The sequence below is a fragment of the Callorhinchus milii genome, unplaced genomic scaffold (assembly GCF_018977255.1).
Source record: "Callorhinchus milii isolate IMCB2004 unplaced genomic scaffold, IMCB_Cmil_1.0 Scaffold2, whole genome shotgun sequence".
Taxonomy (NCBI): Eukaryota; Metazoa; Chordata; class Chondrichthyes; order Chimaeriformes; family Callorhinchidae; genus Callorhinchus; species Callorhinchus milii.
In genome coordinates, this window is record NW_024704743.1 from 45,093,222 (window position 1) to 45,109,945 (window position 16,724).

At 39.6% G+C, this 16,724-nt stretch overlaps 1 protein-coding gene across 4 annotated transcripts in view; it reads left to right on the forward strand.

Moving 5' to 3' along the window:
• LOC103179947 (retinoic acid receptor beta) overlaps positions 1–16,724 on the forward strand; it is a 142,379-nt gene that overhangs the window by 89,530 nt on the left and 36,125 nt on the right. For all 4 annotated transcript variants that reach the window (XM_007895495.2, XM_007895493.2, XM_007895494.2 and 1 more), the window contains one exon: positions 7,918–8,078. In XM_007895495.2, the coding sequence (XP_007893686.1) occupies positions 7,918–8,078 (161 nt within the window). The remainder of the gene's footprint in view (positions 1–7,917; positions 8,079–16,724) is intronic.

Sequence of the window (16,724 nt, forward strand, 5' to 3'; positions counted from 1 at the left end):
TGGTGGTGGTTGGTTAAGTATGGCTTAAGTAGATGTTGTCGATAAAATGCAGTCACTATACTTAACAGTAAATCCAAGGAAGCTCTAGGATTCGGAGGGCAGAGCCAGGACAGCGCAGGGAGAAGCCGAGATCTAGCGGAGTGTATAAAGCCTGGCCGAGGTAAGCAGTCGTTGATTCGGAGGGCGGAGAGGAGCATCTGCAGAAAAACAACAAGTGACATCAATGTGACGTCACACGCAAAAGACAGAACCAGAAAAAAAACTAAAAAAAACTTAAATAAAAGCCATAATCCAGAGTGAGAGAGAGGAGAGAATGGCATGGCAGGTGTTGTGCGATGACTGCAGTATGTGGGAGCTGATGGAGGGCAGCCTGAGCCCGGACAACTACATCTGCAGCAAGTGTCTGCAACTGAGGAAGCTCCAGGTTAGAGTAGCTGAGCTGGAATCCGAGGTGCAGACATTGCGCGGCATCAGGGAAGGTGAGAGGTTCCTGGATAGTTTCATCCAGGAGACAATCACTTCCCTGAGGCTCAGTAAATGTATGGATCCTGCTACTAGTCAGGGACAGGACAGTGTGACTGACAGTCAGGCAGGTAAGTGGACCCCGGAGAGAGTGGTGGAGAAGCCTCAGGCATTAAGCTTGTCCAACAGGTACGAGGTACTTGTAACCTGTGTGGACAAGGAAGTTTGTAAGGAAGAGGATGGGCAAACTGACCCCAGCAGCTCTATACAGGAGGCCACACAAGCGGGGGGAGCAAAACGGAATGTAGTTGTGATAGGGGACGAGACAGTCAGGCGGACAGACACTCTTCCTGCAACCAGGACTCACGAAGGCCTCCGTTGCCTTCCTGGTGCCAGAGTTAAGAATGTCTCTTCAGGGCTGGAGAAGAATTTGAAACAGGAAAGGGATGATCCACTTGTGGTGATCCACATAGAAACCAACAATATAGGTAGGACTAGTAGTGACGACCTAAACATTCTGGGGTATTCGACGTATAGGAAAGATAGGCAATGTGGAAAACGGGGTGGTGGGGGGGGTAGCCCTGCTAATAAAGGATGAAGATAAAACAGTAGAGAGGAAGGATTTTAAATCAGAAAATCAGGATGTAGTGTCAGTATGTGTGGAGGTAAGAAACAACAAGGGGCAGAAAACACTAGTGGGAGTATAGAGCTCAAACAGCACTTACAGTATTGGGCAGGGTATTAATCAGGAAATTAGAGGAGCATGTAGCAAAGGGAATACATTAATAGTGGGTTATTTCAATCTTCATATAGATTGGGAAAACCAAATTGGCAAAGGTAAATGAGAGGATGAACTTTATAGAATGCATTAGAGATAGTTTTCTAGAGCAGTATGCTGAGGAGCCAACCAGGGAACAGGCTATCCTACACCTTGTTTTATGTAATGAAATAGGGCTAATCAGCAATCTGGAAGTTAAGGCTCCTCTAGGGCAGAGTGACCATAACATGATGGAATTTAACATTAAGTTAGAGAGTGATATAGTTGAATCCGAAGCAAGGGTCTTAAATCTAAATAAAGCCAACTTTATAGGTATGCGAGAAAATTTGGCTAAAGTAGACTGGGAAATCAGAATAAAAAATATGACGGTAGACCAGCAATGGCAAACATTTAAAGCTATAATACATAATTCCCATCACATATTCCCTTGAAAACTGAAAATACCACGGGAAAAGTAGTTCAGCCTTGGCTAACTAGAGAAGTTAGGGAAAGTATAAAATTAAAAGAAGAGGCCTATAATACTGCCAAAATGAGCAGTAAACCTGAGGATTGGGAGGGCTTTAGAGATTAGCAAAGAAAAAACAAGAAACTAATTAAGAGGGAGTAAATGGAATATGGGAGTAAACTAGCTAGAGATATAAAGACAGATTGTAAGAGTTTTTACAAGTACATAAAGAGGAAGAGACTATCAAAAGTGAATGTAGTTCCATTGCAGGCACAGACAGGAGAAATTATATTGGGGAATAAAGAAATGGCAGTCATTAAATAATTATTTTGCTTCTGTCATCACGTTAGAGGACAATGAAAACTTACTGAAAATAGAGGGGAACCTGGAGGCTAATGTTAGTGAGTAACTTAAAAAAATGAACATCAGTAAAGCAATAGTACTAGAGAAATTGATAGGATTAAAAACCGATAAATCACCTGGACCTGATGGCCTGCATCCTAGGGTTTTAAAGAAGTGGCTGCAGAGATAGTGGATGCTTTGTTTTTGATCTTCCAAAATTCCCTGGATTCTGGAATGGTTCCCATTGATTGGAAGGTCGCATACATAACACCGATATTTAAGAAGAGTGGGAGACAAAAAATGGGGAATTATAGATCAGTTAGTCTGGCATCGGTGGTAGGGAAAATTCTAGAGTCCTTAATTAGGGACGTCTTTGTGAGGCACTTAGAAAATCATAACATGATTAGGCAGAGTCAACATGGCTTTACAAAAGGGAAATCATGTTTAACAAATTTTATAGAGATTTTTGAGGATGTAACTAGCAAGTTAGATAGGGGGAACCAGTAGATGTGATGTATTTGGATTTCCAGAAGGAATTTGACAAGGTGCCACATAAAAGGCTATTACATAAGATTAGAGCCCATGGAATTAAAGGTAATATATTAGCATGGATTGGAGAGTGGCTAACAAGAAGAAACCAGAGAGTAGGGATAAACGAGTCCTTCTCAGATTGGCAGGATGTGACTCGTGGAGTGCCACAAGGATCAGTGCTTGGACCTCAATTATTTACAGTCTATATCAATGAATTAGATGAGGAAATAGAACTTAATATATCTAAATTCGCGGACGATACGAAGATAGGTGGGAGAGTAAGCTGTGAGGATGACACACGAAGAATGCAAAGGGAAATAGACAGGCTTGGTGAGTGGTCAAGAAGGTGGCAGATGGAGTATAACGTGGGGAAGTTTGAAGTTATTCACCTAGGTAGTAAAAATAGAAAAGCAGATTATTTTCTAGAAGGGGAGAGACTAGGTAGTGTTAGTGTTCAAAAAGATTTGGGTGTCCTTGTACACCAGTCACAAAACGTTAGTATGCAGGTACAGCAAGCAAATAGGGAGGCTAATGCCATGTTGCCGTTCGTTGAAAAAGGGCTAGAGTACAAGAGTAGGGACGTCTTGCTGCAGTTGTATAAGGCCTGGGTGAGACCGCACCTAGAATATCGTGTACAGTTTTGGTCTCCTTATTTAAGAAAGGACATACTAACCTTAGAGGTGGTGCAGAGTAGATTCATTAGGTTATTTCCTGGGATGAGAGGGTTGACTTATGAGGATAGGTTGAGTAAACTAGGCCTATATTCTCTAGAATATAGAAGAATTAGAGGTGATCTTGTAAAAACCTATAGGATTCTTAAAGGTCTTGACAGGGTAGATGCCATGAAATTGTTTCCCCTGGTTGGAGAATCTAAAACTAGGGGTCATAGTCTTAAGATTAAGGGTCAGCCTTTTCGAACTGAGTTGAGGAAACATTTCTTCACTCAGAGGGTAGTGAATTTGTGGAATTCTCTACCCCAGAAGGCTGTGGATGCTCAGTCCTTGAACATATTCAAGACTAAGGTTGATAGATTTCTAAAGGATAGAGGGATTAAGGGATATGGTCATAGGGCGGGTAAATGGAATTAGGTTAGAAGATCAGCCATGATCTTATTAAATGGCGGGGCAAGCTCGAGGGGCCGAATGGCCTATTCCTGCTCCTATGTCTTATGGTCTCTTTGAGGCATCCCTCCGACATGAAAAATGCTATATCAAATGCATCAAGCAGTTCACATTTTTGTGGTGCCTTAAATATCGGGAGGATGTCTCAAAGTGCTTTACACAGCTGACTTGGTACCCGAGGCAAGGGTGGGTTGCTGAAGAGGATGGGGAAGAGAGCACAGATATCTGAAAGTATAAAGATGCAAAAGTAGATGGTGAAATTCCTTAGTTGGGGAGGCAGGAGAACGGGGGGTGCTGAACAATCAGGTGAGACGAGAATCACAAGCAGATGATGGATGTTAAGTTGTAGCCAAATGGTCTTCCTTTCTGAGAAATGCTTCTGTCCAAAGGACTTGGAAAAAATAGTTGATTTCAAATCTTGTCTGTTGATATTTGCCAACTATCCTTGTAATATGGAGGAATTTAGTTTGTATCTGTGACTTGGCCTTGCAGGTATCCAGATTAAATCTTATTATCTATGTACTCAATGATTATTAATCACATATTTGTTAGAGGAAGCTCTTTAAACATGTGAATTTGTTACTTTAAAGTCTGACACTGGTGTTATGGAGGAAAGCATGACAGCTAATCTGTCCCAGCAACATCCTATGAACAGCATTGAGACAAATGGTCAATGAATCTGTTTTTATTGAATTTGGATGAGGAATATTGACTGGCTCTTCTTTAAAATAGTACCATGGGATCTCTAAGCATTCACCTAAATCACCAAAACAGGCAGATGGGATCTCGTGTTAACATCTCATCTAAATGGCATGAACTCCAAAGTGCAGTGCTCCCTCAGGATCAGCCTAGATTATGAGCTCAATCCTCGTGTGAGCCTGAAACTCTCACTCTTCTGACCCAGAGGCAAGGGATGCCACCGACTGAGCCATAATAAGATTTAAGGATGATTCACAGTGAGTGTGTCAGGAATGTCAGAAACTGCAGAGATCAGCAGGATGTGACAGGTTGAGCTGAAGCCCACAAATCTTTATAAATTGTAAAGTAAATTTACCATCACAAGCTTACTATAACTGCTGGTTTGCGTTCAGTCATAGCAGTCATGCCTGAAGCTAGATCTTAAATCTAAAGATCAAATCTAAAGGCGTTGAGACGTTCTCCCTTCGGGAGACTACAATCTTTGAGAGTGAAACCTGGAAATGGTACCTAGGTTTGCTTTCCTTCCATTTCACATCTTTCATATCCAGAAAAAAATTCTCCTTAACTAACCAGCCCAGAGACTAATAGATTAAGCTTCTGATCTTGATATGCTGCTTGATGAAGTTCACATAGGCTACACTTTCTTCAAATGGGTCAAGTTCCTCTAAGCATCTCCACGTCCAAGGCTCTAGGGTAACCTGCAACATTCTGGATATATATATGTGTATATATAGCAGATGTTTCCTTTCAATGTGTTGATGTAAGCTGGACATGTATTTGCACGTAAGCAAAATTTAACCACAGAACAAATTGCCAAAAGGTCTTCACCCATTATTATAGGCGGAATTATGCTTAGGGTGCCAATTATATCATTTGGATTTTCACAAAACTTGAAAAATGAACACCTTATCTTTAGCAGCTCAATTCCTTTTGAAGGTGAATTTCCTATCTCACATTACAGGCAATTGTGAATCTAAATACTGTGTCTTTGAGCACTAATTTGCCACTTTAGTACTGCATGTATGACATGCTCTTAATGTATGTTCATTAAATGGTAAATGTTTTTCCTTGTTTTCAGGACAGACACAGGGGATGCAGAGATTCTGTTGTTCTTTCAATATTCTGATTACATATCGTCATTTTTTTATCATGCCATTTCCTCTTTAGGTTCTTTTGAAAACAAACGTAAGTGTATTCTGATTCACTTATAAAAGAAGTTGTCCACACACAAAAAAAAATTATTATTAAATTAATAGATTGTTCCGTCTTGTATTTTGATGGAAATTTATCTCAGAGGTATTTTAGTGACCTGTAACTTGGATGGAGGAAATAAAGCTGCCATTTATTGACATTTAATATTCTAGTGAACTTTTGTGGTGGAATCGTACACGTCAAGTTGGTCATATGAGACAATTACAACATTAATTAAATGGGAGAGAGATAAGTTCTGTCCAGTTAAAACATATCCTTTACTTGTCTAGGCTATTCACAAACAAATGTCTTTAGATTTGTCCAAAAATTTCAAATGAAAAATGTTTATTTTCTTAAATTGTTTACCACACATTTATCATGGCTGAGTGCTTATCCTCCCACAATTAAATGAGCAGCAAAATTGTGAATCTAACCATGATAGCACTTGTATTATTATTGCAATATGAACTGTGAGGTACATGCCAGCTGTAGACCTCGTACTTCTGGTTCTTTCACTCTTGTGAACTACTGGATTACAGGATGAGTGAAGAGAGGGTGATGGTGGCTCAGTGCCAACCACTGTCACTATAATCCACTCATGTGCAATGTGTGCCAGTAGATAGTTAGTACTGTCACTGTTGAGTATGAGGGACACACTACCTACTTGCCAGCACCGATGCTGAGCTGAATATTTTGCTGTAAATCCTTGCAGGATATGTTGATGATTCTTCTTCGGATGAGATGTTAAACTGAGGTCCTGCCTGCCTGCTCAGGTGGACATTAAATGGGCACCATTCAAAAAGAGAAGGGAGTTTCTCCCGGTGTCCAGGCCAACAATCTGGCAAAGAAAACTGATCATTTACTTCATGGCTGTTTGTGAGGCATTGCTGTGCACAGATTGTCTACCACCTTTGCTCACAAAATATACAGTAAAATCACTTTACAATACATCCTGTGAAGTGTTTTGAGATGTCTCAATGATATGATAAGGTATTATAGCAAATACAAGGGTTACTTATTCACTGTATTTATCATTCATTGCTTACAAAAGATTTTAAAAGCAAATGTTTCATCTGCTGTAGAATATTGATTTTATTCTGGTTACTGAGATTGAGAAGCATAATTGTAAGTGTTGGACCAATGTCTGTAATGCAGTGGCAGCTTTGATGGACATTGCTTTGTGCGATTAGCAAACAAATAGAAGATATTCCTTCGATGCTCATACAAATTCCTTACCGCTCTCCGATCATCAGTAAAGTTACCGACTTTGATGGTGAGCAAATCGTATTATTGTTGGTAAAGTTATCACCCTTAGCGATGTGACTTCTGCACTAAACTGTTTAAAAATCAGTGTGATTATTCATGTCCCACACTCTACCCGATTCTGCACAGGGGTTTCCTTTTGTTGGATTCTGAGTGGTTTGTACACCAGTGTTTTATGCATGAGGACTATTAAAGTCAATTTTTTTTACCCATAAAATAAAAGCCTGGTAAAATGGGAGAGAAGCAGGCAGGGGAAGGAATTTAACATGAAAAGAGGGTAATTTTTTCAAAACTCCCAATTTATTTTGGAACATCCGCTTCCCATCTCTAACTGCGAAATTCACCATACACTCCAAAGCCAGTTCTGGTATTTGGCATCTGAGCGTATTCCCAGGACTAGGATTGTAGCCAACTGCATATATCCCAGAAGCTGGAAAAATCGCCTAATTTGGAGTCAAAAATGTAATTTGGGTAACGTTTTTTATTTGATTGATTTTCACCAACAAAAATCTGTGTTTATCAGTGAAATACAGTAAAATAAATTATTTCATTGGGCTTTAGTTATGCAGGAGAGAGGAGTGCTTCTCTGAAACTTTAGGAACATAGGAAAGCAGTAACAGGAGGAGGCTAGTCAGCCTGTCAAGTCCACCAGTTTCTAGGATCTGGCAGTCTTTTAATCCCAATAGGCACCCTATCACCATATTCCTTTATACCTCTTGATGTTTACTTGTACCTTCCATATTGTGAAGCGAGATTTGATTGATTGATTGAATGATTGCTTGATTGATTGACTAGATCAATAGTTCCAATTTGAAGGGTAATAATTTAAAAAACATTTGGTCATTCAATCCATGACTGTTTGTGGGACATTGCTGTGCACAATTGGCTGTCGCATTTTGCCCACAAAATACAGTCAATCCACTGTATAATATATTGAGTATATTGAGTCTCAACGACATGATGAGGCACTATCAAATGCAATGATTATTATTATAATTACATATATAATTGTTTTGTTATAGAGAATGAAGACTATGAACTAAACAGGTTTAACTGTGCCTGATTTTCATTCTTTGCCCTTCTAGCTGTAAGAAATGACAGAAACAAGAAGAAAAAGGAGGCACCAAAGCAAGAATGTTCAGAGAGCTACACGATGACAGCAGAGTTAGAGGATCTAATTGAAAAGATCTGCAAGGCTCATCAGGAAACGTTCCCCTCTCTCTGCCAGCTGGGAAAATACACTACGGTAAGTATTGGGCCACAGATGTCTGTTGCTTTGAGCAGTGTGCAGAACAGTTAATTAGATCATCTTGACTGAGAAGACATTCATTTGCAGGAAATTTTGAGTTCATTGAAGCTTGTGTTAGCATGAAGCACAACTAACAAAGATACTATGGCACGGGTATGAGCAACGCTAGCTAAGCAGATGGGTGGAAATTCCACCGGGGCCTAGGTTTACAGTATTAATGGGACATTGCTGTGCGCAATTGGCTGCCGCGTTTGCCCACAAATATACAGTCAATTCACTTTACAGTATACTCTGTGAAGCGCTTTGGGACATCTAGAAGACATGAAAAGCGCTATATCAAATGCAAGGATTATTATTATTATTATAATGTAACATTTCAGAGAGTCCAGAATTTCTCAAATTCCTAAATGCAGTCTTTAATTTTGAAGCTGTTTTTCTGTAAGTTCTTTTAAGAACTTCAAAATGAAGACAAAATTCAACAATTTGCCAAATTCTGCACACAATGAAATGCTACCATAATAGAGTAAATTATCTCCACGCCAACAAATCTCCCAAATAAAATTGGTCATTCACACCATGGCTTTTTGTGGGACATTTCTGTACACAAATTGGCTGCCACATTTGCCCACAAAACAGTTATTGCACTTTACAGTACCTCCTGTGAAGTGCTTTCTGATGTCCTCTCAATGTCATAACAATAAAAATAATAATAGGTTTTCTTGCCTTTGGTTTAGCACCTTTCATGTCAGTAGACAAATACAGCAGCCCAATGGCACTCACAGCAAACCAACTGTAAAGACTATTGTTATTAAATTTAGATCCAGTAGAATTTGTTTTCAGGATTGGATTAAACATTTTTGTATGTTTCTTGTAGATTTTCCTTATTACACAAATCTCATTCTGTTTGATATTTTTTACTGCATTTTTGTCTGTCACACAATAATAATGTGTACTTTTGCAGCTGAAATGCACTTATTCTGGTTCCAAAACCTCTGTGTCTTAGTCCTGCTCCTAATGAGCAGTCAGTTTGGCAATCAGAATTAATAGTGTAGCATGGGAGTTTGCAGTGTTTATCACTTTAACAATTTCAGAACCTCCCTTCCCATGGAGACCGCCTCTTCAATGAGAAATAACATCACAAAGTTAGAATTTGTATACAGTTTATTCAGTCTTAGAAATTAGAGAGAGGGTTGCCACCAAGCTCCTCCCCCATTTGTCATTCCCTTAGGAACATAGGAACAGGAATAGGCCATTCAGCCCCTCAAGTCTGTTCCATCATTCTATTAGTCCCTAGCTGATCTGTACCTCAACTTCAGTTGCCTGCCTTTTCTTTATATCCTTGATAGCCTTATCTAACAAATATTTGTCGACCTCAGACTTGAAAATTCCAATTGCCCCAGCATTCACAACCTTTTGGGGATAGAAATAATAATAATAATAATAATAATCCTTGCATTTGATATAGTGCTTTTCACGTCGGGAGGACGTCCCAAAGCGCTTCACAGAACACACTGTAAAGTGAATTGACTGTATATTTGTGGGCGAACGCGGCAGCCAATTGCGCACAGAAATGTCCCACAAACAGTCATAGATTGAAAATGACCAATTTATTATTGGTTTTGATTTTTTGGAGGGATTATTATAAGGCGTTTGGAGTAAGGAAACTTGCCCAAGGTTTCGCCCTCTGCCTGGAATTGAACTCAGGTCTCTCGCTTGCAAAGCGAGTGCTCTAACCACTGAGCTACAGGACTCAACATTTGGAGTGAAAAAACACTTCCTGGTTTCACTCCTAACTTGCCTAGCTCTAATTTTAAGATTATGCCCGCTCGTTCTGGATGTCCTCACCAGAGGAAATAGTCCCAAACAAATGGGAGCATGGCAGACAATAGTGTAAATAAGGGCATACTTGTTGTCATCACTGTTCACATTTGTTTGAATAGATGGAGCCTGGGCAAGTGAAAATACAATTAATGGGCCATCTGTCAGTGCTGGCTGCATTGCCCCTCAGCTGTTTGTTTACATCAGGACCAATCAAAAACCATTGAGAAGCTGGGGGTGTGACAGAAAAGATAGGACTGAGGGATAGTGGGCATCATAATAATAATAATAATCCTTGCATTTGATGAGGCACCTTATCACATCTTCGAGACATCTCAAAGCGCTTCACAGAATATACTGTAAAGTGAGTTGACTGTATATTTTGTGGACGAAATACGGCAGACAATTGCGCACAGCAGTGACACACAAACAGTCATGGATTAAGTGACCAATTTATTATTTTTTTTTGAACAAGTTATTACCCCTGGAAAAATGTTCCATCCATCGACTAATAACTCGTTAAACATAGGTGTGTGGAATAAGGAAACTTGCCCAACGTTTCGCCCTGCCCGAAATCAAACCCAGGTCTCTTGCTTGCGAGGCGAGTGCTCTAACCACTGAGCTATAGGCCTCCAACATAGCAGAAAATTGGGATTTGAGCAAGAGTGGCTGGGGAAGACAATGGACAAAGTGATGTGGAGTGATCCAGAGTGGGTAGAATAGAGATGAGGGCAGGAGTATCTGAGGAATAATGACAGGCAAAGAGAGTGAATGGTTTGGGCTGTGTGTACAACAGAAGCTGCCAAACTGTGCAAAGGAAAAGGTGCTCAACAATCATGACTGGGAGAAGAGAGAAGCAATAGCTAAATGGAGGTGACTGTATTTCCCATTACCTAGCTCCACCCTGGTTAGGAACATTTAACTCATTCAGCCTGATTCACCATTGCCTTAGTTTATGACAGCTCTCCAACTTTCTAATCTCATTTCCCTGTTATTCCACCATACTACTCAATACCCTTGCTTCCCAAATCCCTATCTATTTCCCCCTTGAAGCCCTCAAATGATTCACAAGATCACAAGAAAGGTTTGGATGAAGAAGTCACTTTTGCCCATTTGATCTCATCCTTTTGTTTTTAAGTAAGTCCAGTGTCCTGTCTGAACCACCCTCCTGGTAATCTGTTTTACGTGTTAATTAACCTGTGCAAAGAGAATAATTTCCTGGTATCTGTCCTGAAATTACCCCTTGCAACCATAAACCTATGCCCGCTTGTTGGTGCATCTTAAAAGATAGATTTATTTTCTTAATCCCATTTAAAGTCTTATATACCATTATAAGGTCCTGTGTGAGATATCTCCTTTCAAAACTGAAGAGGCATAGCTTGTTTAGTTGTTGCTCATAGTTTGTTCCTCTACCCCTGGGAATCATCCTCATTACTCTCCTCTGCATTACCTCTAGGGCTTGCGCAGCCTCCTCGTGACACAGCAATCATAACTGTTTGCAGTACTCTAGGGTTGGCCCAATCACAGGACTGTACAGTGTCCGTATTGACTTCTGGGGATCTGAACTCAACTGATGTAGCCCAACATCTTGTTTTGAACTTAATTTGCCAGTCAAGACTTGCCAGAATTGCACTCACAGTCAATTCATTTGACAGTATATTCTGTGAAACTCTTTGAGTCATCTCAAAGACATGATAAGGCGCTATATCAAATGCAAGGATTATTATTATTATTATCAGCAGCTCATGTGCTTACTCCATCAAGGTCTCTTTATAAGACCTTTAGTGTTTCCCCTTATTCCATAGTTTCTCCCCAGCTTGTGAGGAGAAATTCTATCGAGATCTAGATTTGCTTTATTAAGATTTTAGGATATCCAGAATTTGTCAAATTCTTAGAAACACCCTTAATTTTGAAGCTGGTCCATGTAAGTTTATTTTAAGAAAACCAACTGCAAAGTGAAAACTGAATTTTACAATTTGTCCCATTAACAGCACTCTAAAATGTTACATTGAGTAAATCTAAACCAAGGTGGAATTTCTCCCCATTGGTGTCATCTGCAAATGTAACTGCTTTACATTGGGTCTGCAAATCCAAGACATTAATGTCTAAAAGGAGACCCAGCACAGACCCCTGAGGCACCCTCCTTAATACCTCCCACCATTTGACCTAGCTCCCCTCAGAATGACCCTCTGTTTCCCTTTCCTTCAGCCAAGTTTTGAATCCATGTCTATGTCCTGACACTGATACCAGTGACGTTAGTTTGTTTGGATTTATGACCTTCTGGGGCAATGCATTCCAGTCTCACATACTATTGTGAGAAGAAACGTTTTCTGAATTCACTTTTAACTGACATAAATCTAATTTTAAGATTATGTACATGTCTCTTCTGGGACCATTTTCTTTCATTTCAGATGTTGACAAATGTCATCAGAAGCATCGAAGGACTTCCATTAGGATTGTTCTTATCTTAAAAACAATGCATGATGACTGATTATCTGACAGACAGGACTATTAACATTCCTAGGGACTAAACCTTCAGGGTCTTTAGAGAAGGCAATCTTAAATGGGTCAGAGTGCTAATCAATAATTTTGAGACAAATTGCACCGGACAGTACATGCATTTGATAAATTAAGGCAAATATGCAGTTATATGTTATGTGTACCAGGGAGGTACTATGTTCATGCTACAGTAAAGAGACGTAATTCTTAAATTGGGTCATGACACTCAGATGAACATCTGAACCTGAACATCTATCTGTTCAGGTGGATGTTAAAGATCCCATTACACTATTCAAAATCAGTCTCCTGGCCAACAATTCTCCATGTAAATTACTCACTTAGTTCCTGGCTGTTTGTGGGAAATCATTCGCTTAACAGGTAAAATATTTTGAACCATAACACAGGACACCTAGACCAACTGATCTTAAGCAGAAACTGGGGTATATTTTCTAACCCGCATTTGTTCAAATGAGGACAATCAATGAAATGAAGAGAGGATTTTCTGTTGGGAGCCAACCCATTAAGTTGAAATAAATTCTAATTTTACTGATTATTAGATTGTTAAAGTGACATAAACTTATCAGAAACTAATGAAAAGTTGCTGTTAAATTTATAGATTTCAGTTAAGTAATCCCCTTTTTGAAATACTTGTAAAGGTAAAAACCCAGGGTAGGAATTTCTGTACAAACACCAAGCCCACATATATTATTTTGGGGGGAAAAATGAAAAACTTAACCTTGATTTAGGGACTAATTTTCTCCTCCACAGTGATTTAATATTTCAGATCTACACACAAACATGCAGAGATTTTCCAATAACATGCACAGTGGATGAGCATCTCCATTCACTTAAATATACATGGACTCAGCCGAAAATGTAGAACACTGGAGCGGACTATAATGTAAAGAACATTTATCCGGGCAAATACTAAGGCCCACGGTTCTATCTTATGTTACTCTGTATGAATATATACAGATGATGTTTTATTCTGTGGAACAATGCCATACTCTGTGTTTTCCTACAAAATACGCAGTCATTGCAATCAGAACCCATTATAGTATATCCTGGGAAGTGGTTTGAGAAATCCTCCAGATATGAATGAGTTTATATCAAATGTAAGGATTATTATTATTACGTCCATTATGTCTTAAAATTCAAGAACATTGCAAAAACTTGATTAATTCAGGCTTAATTTGGAAACCGCTTCTTTTTAAGAACTGGAAAATCAGTTTTCTAACTAAGGTTGAATTTAAGTATTTTCACATTTCTCCTTAATTTTTGATTTTAAGACAAAATGTTCAGGCTAACATTAGGTGTAATTTCAGGCCTCTACGTTATCCATGTACAACAAATACATTTTATACAAATCAACTTATGTACAAAGTTCATCCCAGCATTTCTACATTTCAATTTAACATCTCATCCAAAAGACGGCCTTCCAGCCATGCAGGATTCCCTTAGTACTGCAGTGGTTGTCACTCTGGATTAGACGTTCAAGCCTTGGGGGGGAAGAGCATGGAGTCACAACCTTCTGACCTGGAGTGCTTACAATTGAGCCAAGCTGACATATAAATAACTCAAAGATTGCAGATATCTGTAATATGGGCAAGGCAGCATGTTATTGCTGTGTAATATAGGGTGTCAGCTTCGCTCAGTTAGTAGCACTCACCTCTGAATCAAGCGGGACAATGGGCTTTAAACTCACAGTTGAGGCTGACAATCCAGTGCATTGCTAGGTTGCATTTTATTTTTGGATGAGAAGTTAAACCAAGTTCTACTTGTTCAGGTGGTTATTAAAGATGCCATGGCACTATTTGAAAAGAGAAGGACATTTTTCCCAGTGCCCTGACCAACAATTCCCCAAATAAAATTGGTCAGTCATTTCATTGGCTGTTTGTGGGATATTGCTGTGAGTAGACTAGCTGCCGGGTTCGCCCACAGATACACAGGCACTATACTTCACAGTAAAATCCTGTAAAGCACTTTGAGACATCTCAACAGCGTGATAAGGCGCTCTATGAAATGGAAGGATTATTATATATTATTAGAATGTTATTCGCTAACAAAGCGTATTAAGGTATTTTGGTAAAAGTTTCTTTTTGCGTTAGCGAACTGAAGTTTACACATATCGTAATGATTTGAAATATTTTTATCCCTATCGTGATACAAAACCACATGAAGAAGCTCGGTAACTAAGATGGCAGCCTTGGGAGTTTGGTCAATGCCTCGGACAACTTAGAGGGTACAGATGGCTGTGTGATTGGTTTCCTCTTTGCAGTTGAATGAAGTCAACATTTCTCTAGTGTTTCGCAGCTGTGTAACCCACTCCCAGCCATCACTTATTTATTTTAAAACAGGATCTGGTTAACTAAACACTTCTTTAATGATTTACACATCTTACTTGCCCTGATGTCGTGTTATGGGAAAGGTCCGTTGTTTTGAAAGCAAATGAAACAGATTTCAAGCAGAGGGTGTTTATGAGAGTCAGCGCATATTTACAGAGTTGTGTTTATGTTAAAAATACTCAATCTGTTCTGAAGCACGTTGCCATATTTACGTGCTTTTGAGTTCAATCAAATTCAGGCAATGTATCAAGATGTCGTATTGATGAATAATTTCAGTAGGGTTTTTTGTGTGTTTTCATTTTTTGTTATTGTTGATTCATTTATTTTAATTTAGAAAAAACAATCCTCTGGCTATTAATGGTAGATATCTTCAATTAGAGATTGCACCTTTGGTAAATAAGAATGAATTGTGTGATTTTCTCTGACTTTGTATCATCTGTTAATTTTGGTACAGAACACCACTCTAAAAAGCTAGCAATAACGGCACTAATCGTTGATAAACTTTCTAATAAAACACTTTAATGTACCAACAGACAGTGTGCATCTTGCTCAGAGTCATTGCTTAGATCTTCTCTGTGTGCCAAGCTTCCTAATCTGACTTTGAGTACTGTGATCTGAAGTTCCACAGGGTCTTAATCTTAAATTTTAAGAGACAACATTGCAGGAATTTGGAAATTTATAAAATTCGGTCTTGATTTGGAAATCTGGTGTCTGCAATTTGTTTAAAGAAATTTCCAAAATCCTGTCCAGTCTTAAATTTTAAAACAGTGATGTTAAGGTTGAGTCCACAAAATACACAGTCAATTCACTTTACAGTATATTCTGTGAAGCGCTTTGAGACGTCTCGACGATGTGATAAGGTTCTATATTAAATGTAAGGATTATTATTATAATTTCAGAGCTCTGATTATTAACCAGAGACAAAGTCCATGTCTGAGCTTTAGGTGAGGAATGAATGCAGCTCGGTTGTAATCCTGCTTGTCGGCCTTCTCAACTCCTCCCTCCACAGGCTGCAGATAATCCAGAACTCTGCAGCCCGTGTCCTCTCCCGCACCAAACTCTGTGATCCCATCTCCACCATTCTTGCCCGACTCCACTGACTCCCTATCTTTCAGAGGATCCTGTTCAAGATCCTGGTCCTCACATACAAAGCCCTCACCCCACCCTACCTCTGCGACCTCCTAACCCCCTACCATCCCGCCCATTCCCTCTGCTCAGCCAGCTCTGGCCTGCTCCACACCTCGCCCCCTCCTTAGCCTCCTTCAAGTCCCGCCTCAAGACCCTCCTCTTCGACCAGGCCATCGGCCACCCCCCTTCCCCTCCCCTCCCTCCCCACCCAACCACAGCTCGGGTCTGAAATGCTGTACTCTATCCAGCACCTTGGGACATCCTCTTCACGTGAAGGCTATCCCAATGTAATCTTGTTTTTGTTCTTGTTGTTATAGTTGAAAAACTTGCTAGTACTCACTGTCATGGTTAATAATAGTCCTAATAATATTTGCATTTGGTATAGCAATTTATCATGTAGTCGAGACATCACAAATCGCTTCACAGGAACGTATAGTAAAGTGGTGTGACTGCATGTATTTTGTGGGTGAACACAACAACCAATTTACATACAATAATGATCACAATTATTGACCAATTTTCTGTTATGTAGTTGACCAGGACACCAGGAGAAACTCCTTTCGCTTTTCAAATAGTTCAATGGTATCTTTAATGTCCTCCTGAACAGGGAGACAAGTTTAACATCTAATCCGAAGGATGACACCTCTGACAATATAGCACCCCCCCAGCACTGCGCTGGATTATCATATTAGATTATATGATTTCCAAGTTCCGACGTGGGGATTGAACCTACAGCTTTCTAACTCAGAAGCATGAGTGCTACCAGCCAAGTCATACTAATATATAAATAATGGCCACTTTCAGTCATCTTTCCCCTCTCCACCCCCTCGGCTTCCATTCCATCCCCAGCATG